The sequence below is a fragment of the Perognathus longimembris genome, chromosome 27 (genome assembly GCF_023159225.1).
Source record: "Perognathus longimembris pacificus isolate PPM17 chromosome 27, ASM2315922v1, whole genome shotgun sequence".
NCBI lineage: Eukaryota > Metazoa > Chordata > Mammalia > Rodentia > Heteromyidae > Perognathus > Perognathus longimembris.
Window position 1 is genome coordinate 5,522,119 of NC_063187.1, and position 15,069 is coordinate 5,537,187.

A 15,069-nucleotide genomic window follows, 5' to 3' on the forward strand; every position below is an offset into this window, starting at 1 on the left:
GTTTAAAATTTTAATAGGTTTGTAAATCCTGTCTTTTCACAGCATTCAGTTCTAACACCTGTAATGGCACCAAATGACCTTTAAAAAATATATCACCATTCTTCCCATCCTCACCTGTGGAAACCTGTAGAGGTCCAGTAATGTCCCCAATTGGGCAGATGTTAATCCTGATGGTCCTGTTAGTACTGCTATAGACTTCCTCTCTCTCATACAAGAATAGTTTGGACTGTTATAGTTCCCAAAGAGGCTCATGAAAGGATTTTTAAATTGTTTCCAAGCTTCAAATTGAACACTAGAGACATCAAACCCCAGAGTCACATTATGTAAAAAAGCAGGATTTTTGTTGATCTCTTCAACAGCAAAAGTCAAGGCCAAAACAAACTGGTAATTCTTGAAGGTAAACCTGGGAAATGAGCGTTGAAATTTAGGAGGACTACTTCAGAACTTATTACTTTGATGGGATGAGTGCTTGCTTCATTTCCAATAATTATGTTAAACCATTACCCCTTATTGTGATGAAGGTGAATGTAGTATCTTCTGCTTAGATAAGGACACCAATGAGATCTAGAAATTTACTTCAGCTGAAAGAGATCTCCCTTACTCTCCATTACAACATGCACCTCAATAAAAATCCCTTGTCCATTACATATGGAATAGGCTCTCATGAGACACCAAATATTTTGCCTTTATCTTGTTGTAATTAGCTCCAGCTGTGGGAAAAATCTTGTGTTTTGAGTGATTCAGTTTACATTATGATGACATCAAGTATATAAAAACTATGATCTGAGCTGGAGAATCATGCTAGAAATATAGTATTTAAATGCTGTTTCCCTCTGGTAGACCCTAAGAAGTAGATACTCCAGATATATTAATGAATGTAAATTAAACACTTGTAACATCTATTTTTTTTAAATGTTGTAAGAAAAGAGCCTAAAAATTATTATCTTAAAGGTTCCCATGGATAAAGAATGAGTGTACATTTTTATTCATTGCCTGTTTCTATAAAGTTTGTCACATAAATGTCATGATAACTAGAGGGTTGTCATTTTAGTAATGACTCTTCATATATATTAATAGGTATATAACTTACACGTCTATTAGTCATTCATTTACACCTAAGTCTGTCTCTGTATAAAACAACAGGCACAGTGGTACCTCTTCAAAATATAATTTGTAGTAATTTGTAGTAATTCTAGAATACAATAAAAAATTTAAAAATCTAAAAGAATTTCAGTTTGGGTGATGGTACATAATAATTAAAAATTAGGGATACCCCACGTGATTAAAATTACTTGCAGCAAAGCCAGCTGGAGCAGAAAAGCAGATTATCATTGTTCTTCCCAGTTAACCAACATAAAGCCAGAAGTGGAGGTGTGGCTCAAGTGGTAGAGCACTAGCCTTGGGAGAAAAGGCCAGTCAAAAGTGTAAAGCAAGATCAGCATTAGTTGCTCATACCTGTAATTCTAACAACCTAAGACAGCTGAAAAGGAACAGAGGAAATTAGAGACATGGAAGAGAAACAAAAAAGAATGTGGGATTAGGTACAAAACGGTTATGAATAGAGAAGGTGACTATAATCAAAGTATGTGACATGGAGCGGAGAGCTACAAAATGAACCATAGTTGGCACAAATACCATCTTGTATAATAGTAAAGGAACATTGTTGGAACATCAGTGGATATAGAAACGAGTCAAATATTTAAGCTAATAATGTCTAATGGAAGTGGTCCACTGATACAAGAAAGACATCATGAATAAATACTGCTATTTGTTCTCAATATCATGCATGAAACCCAGATCATACTTCTCTTCATATCTGTAGATAGCTAAGAACGTCCACCAGCTGAAACTCTAATACTTAATGTCTCTATATTAGCACATTAACAAAAATACACAACCATATTTTGGGAAAGTAAAAGAAGGAAGATGAGCAAAACAAGGGTAGAGAATGGGGGAATAAGTCAAATACACTACCCCAGGTACAGGTGATTCATGCCTGTAGTCTTACCTAATCAGGAAACGGAGATCTGAGGATAAAGTTTTGAACCCATCTAGGGCAGGGATGTCTGTGAGACTCTTTTTTTTTTTTTTTTTTTTTTGCCAATCCTGGGCCTTGGACTCAGGGTCTGAGCACTGTCCCTGGCTTCTTCCCGCTCAAGGCTAGCACTCTGCCACTTGAGCCACAGCGCCGCTTCTGGCCGTTTTCTGTATATGTGGTGCTGGGGAATCGAACCTAGGGCCTTGTGTATCTGAGGCAGGCACTCTTGCCACTAGGCCATATCCCCACCCCTGTGAGACTCTTAATACCCATTTAACAACCAAAAAATGACAGATAGGGAGCTGTGGCTCAAGTGGTAGAGCACTAGCCTTGAGTGAAAGAAAGCTCAGGGTCAAGTGCCCAGGCCTTGGGGTACCAGGACTAGCACAAAAGAAAGATAAGCAGAAATACCAGTGAAGTTCCCTACAGACATTTTTCTTTTCTTTTGTATAGCCATTTCTAACTGAGACCCTCTGCCAAGGTTTTGCATGTACATGAGTAAAACAGAACTCACTGTGGGCAGATAAAATTCTCTTTTAAGGGATCTTTTATAATGCCTGGTTATGTCTCGATTGTGGCACATATATATCTGACATGAAATAATGCCACAGTGCTTAATTTGAAAGAGTACTTTTCTATAGCAAGAGAGAGAGAGAGAGAGAGAGAGAGAGAGAGAGAGAGAGAGAGAGTTTGTTTGTCCTTCCACTTGAAATCAGAGCCCAGATACTATCCTTGAGCTTATTTCCTCAAGGCTATCATCTACCACTTGATCTAGAGTTCTCCTCTAGTTATGGCTGCTTAATTGGAGATAAAGTTCTCATAGATCTGTATGCTCTGGCTGCCTTCAAATCCCAATCTTCAGACACCACCCTCCTGAGTAGCCAGGATTACAGTCATGAGCCAGCAGCCTACAACAAGACATTTTATCATCAATATCCTCACAATATTAGTGTTAGTAAATAAATCTCAGCCTGCTGGTTTGTGGGGAAGGATTGTGTCTGAAGCCTTTTAGTACAGAATACAAGCCATTGACTCAGGTTTGGTGTGTGTGTGTGCGTATGTGTGCGTGTGTGTGTGTGTGTGTGTGTGTGTTAACAGCACTTCATTCTCTACAATGAGAACTGGGCTTCAGGAAATACAGCGGTGCTGGAATAAAGAGAAGTGGTTATCTCAAGTTCTTTCCTAGTAGCAGACAGAAAATTACTCTAGAATAGATGCACGATAGCATAATGAAAAGCAGCTGTTTCTGGTGACTATGGATGGGAGGTCAGGGTAGAGAAGGTGGAGAGCATTCGTCCATGCAGCCAGAGTTCCCACAGCCCTGGCCCATCCTGAGAAGCAAACTCTGGAAATAAAATGCTGAGCTACTTACGGCTTGTTCTGTTCATCCTTGGAAGCATCACTGTGACTTCCCTCGGTTCCCAAAGTGTAGAGGGGGAAAAACGCAGCAAGCATCGCATCTCCATCCATGTGTGCTCGGTGCTTCACTGTAGAAAAGCAGCTAGTGCCGGCCCAAGACCTGAGAAGGAGGGGAAACTGGAGCAAAACGAGTATGAAAACCCAAAGGCACATCCCTGAAGCATCTGCCAAGCTGAAATTCTCTCTGGAGCTGAGACCCACAGTGTCTGGTATGTATATATATTCATATGTCTTTGTATGGGTGCTCATGAGTCTTTTAATTGACATTGACATTGAAGCCTCTTGTGAATCCCCAGGAAGAATGTGTAAAACTCTTTCCTGGGGCTCTGCATCTGTGGCTTTGTATCCAGGAGAAAAACATGCGTTGGACAACATGTTTGCAGGTTCTTCTTCTTCATAACAGGTGCTGATTTCCTCCAAGATCCCAAGATAGGGAGGCCCCAGGGATGAACTTAACTTTGATGTACTTGGTCCAACATCTGGGTCAAGAAACTATTTATATGAAAGCCATTTGGGAGGATGCACCTGGATTGCATCAGAGGATGTCATGTCAGATGCAAAGATATATGGCCACAAAAATATCTTTGCCAGTGATATATTACCCGAAGTTATTAGGGTATCATACCCAGATGGTCAGTTCACACATCCAATTTCCATAAAAGACGCAGAACATTACTAGTTGATTCAAGTATGTCTCCATAAGAAATCCGTGTACACAAATGTATCAGTTTACTATTGCCTAAGGTAGGCAACCATGTTGGTGAAACCAGCAACTACATGTCAATAAGTCAAAGTTGATATGGAAATTCTGTTGCACGTTTATATTCTGAAATTTCCCCTTCAAACAGTTGCAGGTGGCCAGAGTCTCACAATGTAGGGGCCATGCTTCATATCATAAAGCTTTGTATACTTCCTTGTGGGACCTACATATGGATTTCTGTGGTGCATGCATGATGTTACAAGAATCATATGCAATTGTTCCCTTTCCCTTCATTCTTAGCAGCATTTGTTCTTAGCCTTCTTCATAGACATTGTCACTGCTGTGAGATTAAATTCAATGTTGAGGAGGAGATGATGGCCAAAAGAGAACAGGGAACACATTCATCTCAGTCTGAAGAAGCAGAGCTTTAGGTCCCCATCAGGCTTTCCACATGGAGGAAGGGAGCCCAGTAAGTGATAATTGTACAGAGATAGAAACCAAAGAAGTGGGGAGCAGAATTAGAGGTGGCAACAGCAGCGGCCTAGCTCACGGGCTTTACTTGTACATTCAGCATGAACTTAAGCATCAGGAATGGGAGCCCACAACCCAACTGGACACAGCTGGACATAGAGAAAATTCATTCCATTACAGAGGGTCTGGCAAGGGGATGGGTAAGTGCTTTCCTCTCCAAAACCATCTGCCCTTTCTCCCAGAGAACTGCATCTGGAAGGGCATACCTCCCCCCAACCTAGATGAATGCCATTTTTGAAAGGGCAAAGGGATGTGATCCCCCACACTACCCCTCTCTGGTGACAAATGGAAGGCCCAATGCAGAGAAAGGAAAACCCACTCCTCAGCAGTGAATCAGGACAAGCTCAGCCTTGCTGCCATATTGTAACATAGCTCTTGGATAGCTGTGCTACTCGGAATTTCAAAACCTAAATCCTCATCGGAAAAAAAAAAAAGCTGGAGAGGTCATAAAAACTGAGGGTGATTTCAGGCTGTCTTAAGAGCAGGATCTCAGCAGGTGGAACCCCCACATACCTGGGAAGGCTACTGATTCCATGCCACCCACACACAAGCACTGCACAGTGATTCAAGGCAGCAGATAACAGCCACCTGTGTTAGCACAGAAAACCCCTCCCCTCCCACTCCCACCTGTTCCAGTCTTGAAGGAGACCTACCGAAGTCTGGAAAGAGTAGAGGAACCTAGGTAACAGCCACGCCCTCATATCAAGAATGATTCTGATTCCAACTATGCCCCAACCTTTTGCATGTAGGGATTTCACATCCCAGCTTACCCACACCACAGATGCCTCCTAACTGGGAAATAAGGAACTCAACAACCACTACCCAGGGCTGCCCAGTTCTTGGCCACAAGGAACACCGATCACTGCAAATCAATCATGGACTTTACATTTAAAAAGTTGTTTTTTCTTGTATAACAACAAAAGTTGGTCCTTGTCTTCTAGTTTATTGCCTCTGTTTTAAGTATTATATGCAGATAATTCAAATTGAATTTCATCATTGATTTACTGTGTTGGGAGCTGAAAACTGCAGCTAATCTCATTCTGACCTCTGGCTGTGTTGCTATCACAAAAATATGCTAAGTTCAAGGACATTTGTTTACTAGTAACTCTGCCCCTACCTGGAATTGCTTTAATATGTCCGCTGGAGTACATTCTTTTTTTTATTTTTTTGGCCAGTCCTGGGCTTTTGACTCAGGGCCTGAGCACCATCCCTGGCTTCTCAAGACTAGCAATCTGTCACCTGAGCCACAGCGCCCCTTCTGGCCGTTTTCCATATATGTGGTGCTGGGGAATCGAACCGAGAGCTTCATGTGTAGGAGGCAAGCACTCTTGCCACTAGGCCATATTCCCAGCCCCCAAGGAGTACATTCTTATGTTAATCAACCTCATCTTGTCTTTACTGCCATCAAATGTTGCGAACTTCAAAGCCTCTTTGTGTTCTTGAATTTTAGCAACCCTATGCTATTCCCTGGTTCCCAAACTGCATATAAGCTGGAAGTTAAGAATACACATGGCTGTAGTCTTGAGCTACAATCTCGAGCTTCAGACCTCCCGTACCCCATCTTGTCTCTTGTCTTTTCTCTGTTGTCTTGCATTTTTCCTTTTCTTTAATCCTCGCCTCCCTCATTCAGCATTCCCTTTTCGCTACCGGCTGGCTTTGGCAGAGTGCCGCCTGAACAGGGACCTGAACACCTGGGACAATGGCAGTGGACCCCGCTCAGGTAAGGACGTCAGATCACTTGGGAAGGAGAGCGGGAGAGAGAGAGAGATCGTCGGGAGTAAGAAGTTATGGGACAGGGTAATAGCCGTACACTATACATACAGGCCCTCAAAGGTATGCTTCATGCCCAGGGAGTGAATGTTGGCCAAAGTCAATTAGAATGTTTCTTTCACTTTATTGAGGAAGCATGCCCCTGATTCCCGGAGGAAGGAATCATTAACTTAGAAACTTGGCAGAAAATTGGAAAAAAGATTCAGGAACATTATGGTGCAAATGGCCCTGAGAAAACCCCAGTGGACACTGTTACTCTCTGGAACCTGGTCCGAGATTATTTAGATCCTAGACATGAACGGATTAGATTCAATCAGTCTATCAGAGAAACTGAACAGGGATCTGATGAGCATTGCTCAGTCCCAAGAGCATATGCTGCTGCCCAGGTAGAGCTGAGAAAATTAATAAGATCTGAACCCACTGGGCTAGATAATAAGAAAGACTCAGATGGCTCAGACACTGAGAAAAAATTATGCAATGAGCCTACTAAAGATAGATGTTGAGAATATGTTGGAATCAATTGTAGCCCTATTGTCACAGCTTCTTCCAGAACAACAACTCCTGTAAGGGTAGAGACTTGTGGGCCCCACCCACAATCCTGGCGGACTTTGATCCTTTCCCACCACCCCCTCTGCCTCTTATTGTCTCACAGCCAGTACCATCTCAGCCTGTGCTGTTAAAGACGCCTGGCCCTCCTAATAGTGAACTCCCCTTTGGGACAAGTTCTAATCTCACCCCTAAGCATAGTGCCCTGCAACTCTCCTTGGCGCAGGCTGCTCAGAGAGGGGAGGACATTTCTGGTTTTCACTTATTCCCTGTAAGGAGAAATGAAGATAACAAAACAGTTCATCAGCCTTTGCCATTTAAACAAGTAAGTGATCTAAAGAATGCTTGTGCCCAATACGGCCCTACAACGCCGTTTACACAAGTTGTGCTTGAAACCTTGGCTACTAAAACTTTATGCCCAAATGATTGGAAACAGTTGGCTAAGGCTTGTCTTAGTGGAGGAGATTACTTATTGTGGAAGTCTGAATTTGTGGAACAGTGTCAGGCCACAGCAGAGGCCAACAAAGCAAATAATGTGCCTGCTTCATTTGCAGAGCCTGCTGGGGAAGGTGATTACAATGATACCCAGACCCAGTTAAATTACACTCCGGACGTTTATGGTCAGATCAGTGCTGCCACTGAACGTGCCTGGAATAGACTCCCTAGCTCTAGTAAGACTGAAGACCTTTCCAAAATTAGACAGGGACCAGATGAACCTTATCAAAATTTTGTCTCTCGATTATTGGAGGCGACAGGCTGTCTGATCAAAGATGAAGATGCTGGCAAGGTTCTTGTACAACAATTGGCATATGAAAATGCTAATGCAACTTGCCAAGCGGCTATCAGGCCCTTTAAGAAAAAGGGACGAATAATTGACTATATTCAGCTCTGTGCTGACATTGGTCCATCCTATATGCAGGGCCTCACGCTGGCTGCAGCACTCCAAGGGCATACTGTAACTGAGTTCTTACGCACCCCCCCCCCCATACTGGGGGAAAGGGAAGGGGTCATCTACATATTGCTGGGTCTCCTGGCAGGTGTTTTTCCTGTGGACAAATGGGCCACTTAATGGCTCTCTGCCCTAATCAGAAAAGGACAGCTATGCCTGGAATTTTTCCCATTGTAAAAAGGGGAAGCATTGGGCTAAGAATTGCAGATCTACTTTGAATGACTCTGGCTGCCCAATTTCGGGAAACTGGCAGAGGGGCCAGCCCCTGGCCCCACGGAAAAATTTTGGGGTGGCTCCTTCCTTCCCCCAACCTCAAGCCTATCCCCCGACAACCCGCAGCTACAATCAGTTTCCAGTCTCCTCCGAGCGACGCTGGGAGTGCAGGACTCAACCTCTGTTCCTCCACCGGCGCAGTACTGACTCCGGAAATGGGAGTCCAGGCCCTCCCTACTGGAGTCATTGGCCCCCTTCTGAGGGAATCTGTTGGCTTACTGTTAGGCCACAGCAGCTCTGCACTGAGAGGCCTACATATTATTCCAGGAGTGATAGATCAGGACTATACTAGAGAAATAAAAATCATGGCTTCAGTGCCTGTTAGTATTATCTCTATCCCTGCAGGACAAAGAATTGCTCAGGTCATCCTTGTTCCTTTAATTTGAGTCGGTGCCTCAGCCACCGCAAACCCTATGGGAGTAAGGAGTTTTGGGTCTTCAGACATATTTTGGGTTCAAAACATAAAACAGGAATGGCCCAAGCTTACAATTTATATACAAGAAAAGCCCTTCCGAGGCCTATTGGATACAGAAGCAGATGTGATAGCCAAGAGACATTGGCCTTTCCACTAGCCCCTTACTGCATCTCTCACATCCTTACAGGGTATTGGCCATGCCACAGATCCCCAACAAAGCAGTGCTATCCTTAACTGGAGAGATGGTGAGGGCCATTCTGGGACATTCCAGCCTTATGTATTAGATCATTTGCCCATAAATTTGTGGGGGAGGGATATTATGGAAAAAATGTGAGTTTATTTCTTTAGCCCTAGTGATGAAATTACTCATCAACTCTTAAGTCAAGGGCTACTGCCTTCAGGAGGATTGGGAATTCATCAACAAGGAATTTGAGAACCAATTCAATCGCAGCCCCGACCTCATAGAGAATGGCTGGGATATTTTTAATGGGGGCTGCTGCTCATCCTGTCCCTCAGGCCGATCCTATCACATGGTTATCAGAGACTCTGGTGTGGGTGGATCAATGGCCCCTATCAATTGAAAAGATTATTGTCGCCCAACAGCTGGTACAGGAACAGCTGGACTTGGGACACATTGCTCCTTCTACTTCCCCATGGAATTCACCTATTTTTGTTATTAAAAAGAAATCTGGTAAATGGAGACTTCTTCAGGATCTCCGATGAGTAAATGCCACAATGGAACTTATGGGGGCATTACAACCAGGTTTGCCCTGTCCTATGGCAATTCCTCAAAATACATACAAAATAATAATTGACTTAAAAGATTGTTTTTATACACTTTGCATTTAGTGTCCCCTCTACTAATTTTAAAGAACTCACGAAATGATACCATTGGCTAGTGTTGCCCCAAGGCATGGCGAATAGCCCCACCTTGTGCCAAAGCTTTGTAGCCCTGGCTCTCTCTTCTACTGGCAATTTTTTTCTGTTTATATTATTCATTATATGGATGATATTTTATTAGCTCATCTAAACCCTGCAGTAGTACGCCAAGCTTTTGGACAATTAAAACAAGATCTCACCTCTTTTGGGTTAATAATAGCTAGTGAAAAGGTGCAAGAGCATCCTCCGCATACTTATCTTAGTCATATTTTAGGTCCTTATTATTTTACTACTCAGAAATTACAGATTAAGACTTCTCATTTGCGTACTTTGCATGATTTTCAAAAATTTCTGGGAGATATTAATTGGCTTCGCCCTTATCTTAAATTACCACAGCTGAATTAAAACCCTTATTTGATCTATTAAAGGGGGACCCTGACCCTACATCTCCCAGACAAATGACAACTGAAGTACCTAAAGCCTTAAGCATAGTAAATTCTGCCATTTCTTCCCAACATGTAAATTATATTGATTACTCAACTCCTTGGGAAGCATATATTTTAACTACACCTCATTCTCCAACAGCAGTCCTCTGGCAGAAGGGACCCCTTCTATGGCTTTCCTTGCCTGCTACTCCCTCAAAAGTGTTAACTCCCTATTATGAATTGGTGGCCACCTTAGTCCATATGTGTCATGTGGAATCTTGTAAGTACCTTGGATGAGATCCACAGGTTATTTATATCCCCTATACTTTACAACAACAAGAATGGCTTTATATTAATTGTGATTCCTGGGCCAATGCTTGGGCCAATTTCATGGGCACAATTTTACATAATTATCCCTCCAACAAATTACTTCACTTTGCCTCTTCTTACACTTTTATATTTCCTCAGGTTGTATCTCTATCACCTCTTTCTATGACTGCCTTGGTGTTTACAGATGGATCCTCTAACAGAACGGCATTTCATACTATTGATGGGGAAACTAAATCTTGGGACACTGGTCTTTCTTCTGCCCAGGAAGTTGAACTTCAAGCAGTTTTAGAGGCCCTTACACTTTTACCTCCTAAAGCTTTTTATTTATATTCAGATAGTCATTATGTTATTCCAGCCCTTCAGGTCATTGAAACTGTCCCTTTTCTTGGAACAGTAATTCCACTATCCAAACTCTTTTTCGACAGAAACAACTTCTTCGCTTTCGCACCTGTCCATGCTTTTTGGATTTATACATGCTCATACTAAGCTTCCTGGACCATTAAGTGAGGGCAATGCTATTTTGGATGAGGCTACTCAAATTTTTCTCACTCAAATTGACTTAGCAAATCAATCACATGCTGCCCACCATCAAAACAGTTGATCCTTACGTCAGCATTTTCATATCATATGTGAGGCGGCTCGTGAAATTGTAAAAACTTGTCCCAACTGTACTACCTTCCTACCTGGGCCCTCCAATGTCATTAACCCTCGAGGCTTAGTGGCCAACCATATTTGGCAAATGGATGTTACCCATTCCCTCTTTTGGATGGCTCCGCTTTGTCCATGTTACCATAGACACTTACTCTAACTTTATTTTGGGTACTCCTCTTATCGGGGAAGCTAGCAAACATTATATCTCCCATGCCTTACTCTGCTTTGTTACTATGGGACTTCCTAAACATATTAAAACTGATAATGGTCCGGGATATGTTGGATGAGCTTTTCAAAAGTTTTGCAAATCTTACCAAATTGTTCACTCTACAGGAATTCCTTATAATCCTCAAGGTCAAGGAATTGTTGAATGGGCCAACGGTTTGTTAAAACACCAAATTTCTAAATTAAAAGGGTGGGAATTATACCCCCTCTCTCCTGTTAATGTTCTTTCTCATGCTTTATTCATACAAAATTTTTTAAATTTGGACTGTAATGGCCTTTCCGCAGAACAGTGGTTCTGGGAAAAGAGAGAGCAAAGAGCTTTTGCCCAAGTTAAGTGGAAAAATCCTTTAACAGGTGCTTGGCACGGGCCTGATCCAATATTGACATGGGGTCGAGGACATGTATGTGTTTCTTCACAGGATGAAAATGATGCCCGCTGGCTACCTGAACGTTGCATTTGGATTGTGGAAGCTGATCAGAATGGTACAAGCGCTGACCCAGTGGGCTTATGTGCCAGATCCACCAATTGTGCACCCTGCGACTTGGAAAGGAGCTGAGGTATTCGTCCATGTCAACAGATCAGCATACAGTACAGCTCCAGATCCTTTTGTCCAACATGTTAAAATGGGAGACTTTTCAACTTCTGGCATTGGAATCGCTTTATGTTTCACAACTGACTCCAACAGTTATATTCCGGCTGTACTGTAATGCAATCCATAAATCATAGAATTTGGATTCCTGATAACAGTCAAGTATATAATATACAAATGACTTTATTGCCTACTGGCTTCCCTGTACATGCTAATTCTACCTCATCCTTCTTGATACCTCGCTGCATCAATTCTTCTCAAATTGTAGAATCCACGGGAGAACTGCACCCCATAAAGTGTAGACATGAATATCATTTTATAACCAATATTTCAGGAACTAATTCTCAACTGATGGATTGCTCCGGAGCCAATCTCACCAACAAGTACAATCCAGCTCTGTGGTGGATGAATGGACACCCTCAATGTCATGTCTGGATGTTAGTGGCTGCCCTAAATAATATCTCCTGGCCTACTTCTTCTTCTTGGAAAAATATTTTGAGTTGTGTAACACCTCCTTATGCTATTATGTATGGACCTTTCAATATTTCTATAGGAGCCATGTATTTCAATATTACTTGTACTAACTGTTCTTTTTCAAATTGCTTGTATAGTGGTCTTACTGATTCTGTAATTGTTATTAAGCAGCCTCCATTTGTCATGCTTCCTGTGAACATATCTGAAGCTTAGTATGAAGAAACAGGTATCCAAGTGTTAAAACATTTAAAAGAGCTCATGTGCCCTAGACGATTTATAGGGCTATTGATAGCAGGGATTGTAGCCCGTATTTCCTTAGCTGCCTCTGCTGCAGCAGCTACTGTGGCTTTAATACAAAGTATAGAGACAGCTCACTATGTTAATCACCTTCCTCATAATACTATGCAAGGCCTGCACTTTCAAGGCAGGATTGATGATAAGGTAGAACAAAAATTAGAAGAATTGTATGAATCTGTGTTGTCTCTGGGAGAACAAATTCGTGCTTTACAAACTTTGCAATGGGTGCACTATCATGCTGGGTTTGACTTTATCTGTGTGACCCTCCATAAATATAATGGGTCGAGCTATCCTTGGGAACAAGTTGTAGCACATCTAAATGGTATTTGGCACCATAATAATTTGTCCTTAGATCTCTTTTAACTACATAGGCAAGTAGCTGGGCTGGAACAAGCTCCGCCTCTGGAATCTGAAGTGGCAAAAACAGCAAAAGAACTGTTTGAACAACTTCAACAGTATAGCCCTTCCTTGACTAATGTTAAGGGACTGCTAATGACATTGCTTGGCCCAGGAAAACTTTTGCTGATGGTTTTCCTATGTATTCCTTGCATTGTATGCATATTGCAAAACTCTTTCATGATTTTTGTCAGTCAGCTGCATAAGGCCAAGTTCCAAGTAAATGAATTTCCACTGAGAGGAACCACGGCCAGAGATGGGTAATAGGGGGTCTCAGTCTGACCAACCTATGACAGGGCCTTGAGCTTTGCTCTGAATGTTCCCAATGATGGGTAAGGCAGGCTAGGTGACCCACCCAACCTAAGACAGGTGGGTTCATTTTTTAAACAAAGACGGGGGAGATGTTCTGAGCCAAAGGAGCACCTAATTTCATTCTGACCTCTGGCTGTGTTGTTATCACTAGGATATGCTAAGTGCAAGGACATTTGTTCACTATTAACTGAGCCCCTATCCACAATTGCTATGCTATGGCCGTTGGAGTACATTCCTATGTTAATCAACCTCATCCCGTCTTTACTGCCATCAGATGTTGCGAACTTCAAAGCCTCCTTGTGTTCTTGAATTTTAGCAACCCTATGCTATTCCCTGGTTCCTAAACTGCATATAAGCTGGAAATTAAGAATAACCGTGGAGGCAGTCTTGAGCTACAATCTTAAGATGCAGACCTCCCGTACCCCATCTTTGCCTCTTGTCTTTTTTCTATTGTCTTGTATTTTTCCTTTTCTTCAATCCTCGCCCCCTCATTCAGGATTCCCTTTTCACTACCGGCTGGCTCCGGCAATTAACCTTAGAACTTTCCCTTTCTGGAACTTCCCCCTAAAATAAAAAAAATGCACGTGAGTGGTCTTCCTCATTCCTTTCTGTTGCCCAGGTCAAGCAGGTCTAGGTCAAGCTCCCTAGGGCTTCTGTTATTAGGCCTAGGTTTGTCCTTTTCCAGGCCAGCTACCTTGCCTATGCCTGTCTTGCTAGGGACTCACAAGAGGCATCCTCTACAACTTTCGCTTGGTCTCCACATTTCCAAAGTTATGCCCAGATTTCGGGGTGCCTAAAAACCACCAAGGGGTGGAAAGCTGCCGTAATTACATGAGAATCTTTATTGCAAGCTCAAGCATGGGCTCAGGATAATAACCAACACAGCGCATGTGAATCGTGAGCACTGACCCTCCAATTAGCAGGGTTTTTATAGGGTTTTGGGGAACATTCCATACATCACATCATCACACAGCACATCAGGTCACACCATGGGAAAATCACAAAACAGCATACAATTTGCCTCAAATCATTTCCTATCACGGGAAACTTACAAAATAATTCCTAAGAATGATTGGCCTAATCAATGGTAGGAACAGGCCTGGAGAAGGTGGTTTGCCAGCTTATGGGGTTCAAAATGATTTATTTAGACAAATAATCTGGGTTTCGTTGCAAGGGTGACACCCAAATCATCCTTAGCTTGAGGGGACACATTAACCATGTTTCTGGAACCCAAAACACACTGGCCATACCTCAATACATTTCCTTTGTGCCACAATGGTTAGAGCTTTCTAACTTTGACTGACCTCGGGTCAAATGAAGTCTCTCTGGCTACCTTCATTATTTTAGACTGCATTTTGTTCAGGCTATTCTCATTGACATTTCTGCAGTTATTACAGGAAGCTGCAGGGCCTGATCAGGCCAAGCTACAATATAGAGCTGCACTGGCAGCTCAGGTTCTTCAACAACTCCTCTTTTGGCGGACTCCCAAAGCAGATATCAGGATAGTCACCCACAGTGACCATGAGAATCACAACTGATAAAAAAAAAGAAAACAAAAGAAACAGCATCCTTTTCCTACAGCAACTTAGGGTCCCATGCTCACACTTCATTTCACAATTTTTACCTATTCTTCATCGTGTACATCACGAAAATAACTTCATTTGTGTCTGTAAAGAGCGCACAAAAACTGTTTGAACGAGAAAGCTCACAATATAAATGTGCAACACAATTTTGGCATTGACCTGGAAATAGTGACATATAATTGCTGGTTTCAGCAGCATCATTGCTTCAATCTCAATAGCATATGGATGCATTTGTGGAGGCTTCTGAATATGGAATTCTCATGGAA

The 15,069-nt window shown here is 42.4% G+C and overlaps 1 protein-coding gene across 1 annotated transcript in view; it reads right to left on the reverse strand.

Annotated features, from left to right (window-relative positions):
* LOC125342773 (vomeronasal type-2 receptor 116-like) overlaps nucleotides 1-3,508 on the reverse strand; it is a 50,192-nt gene extending 46,684 nt beyond the window's left edge. The window contains exons 1-2 of the mRNA XM_048335083.1: nucleotides 3,411-3,508; nucleotides 115-403 (exon numbers count right to left, since the gene is read on the reverse strand). Coding sequence (XP_048191040.1) covers nucleotides 115-403; nucleotides 3,411-3,508 — 387 coding nt within the window. The remainder of the gene's footprint in view (nucleotides 1-114; nucleotides 404-3,410) is intronic.
* Nucleotides 3,509-15,069: the final 11,561 nt, after the last annotated feature.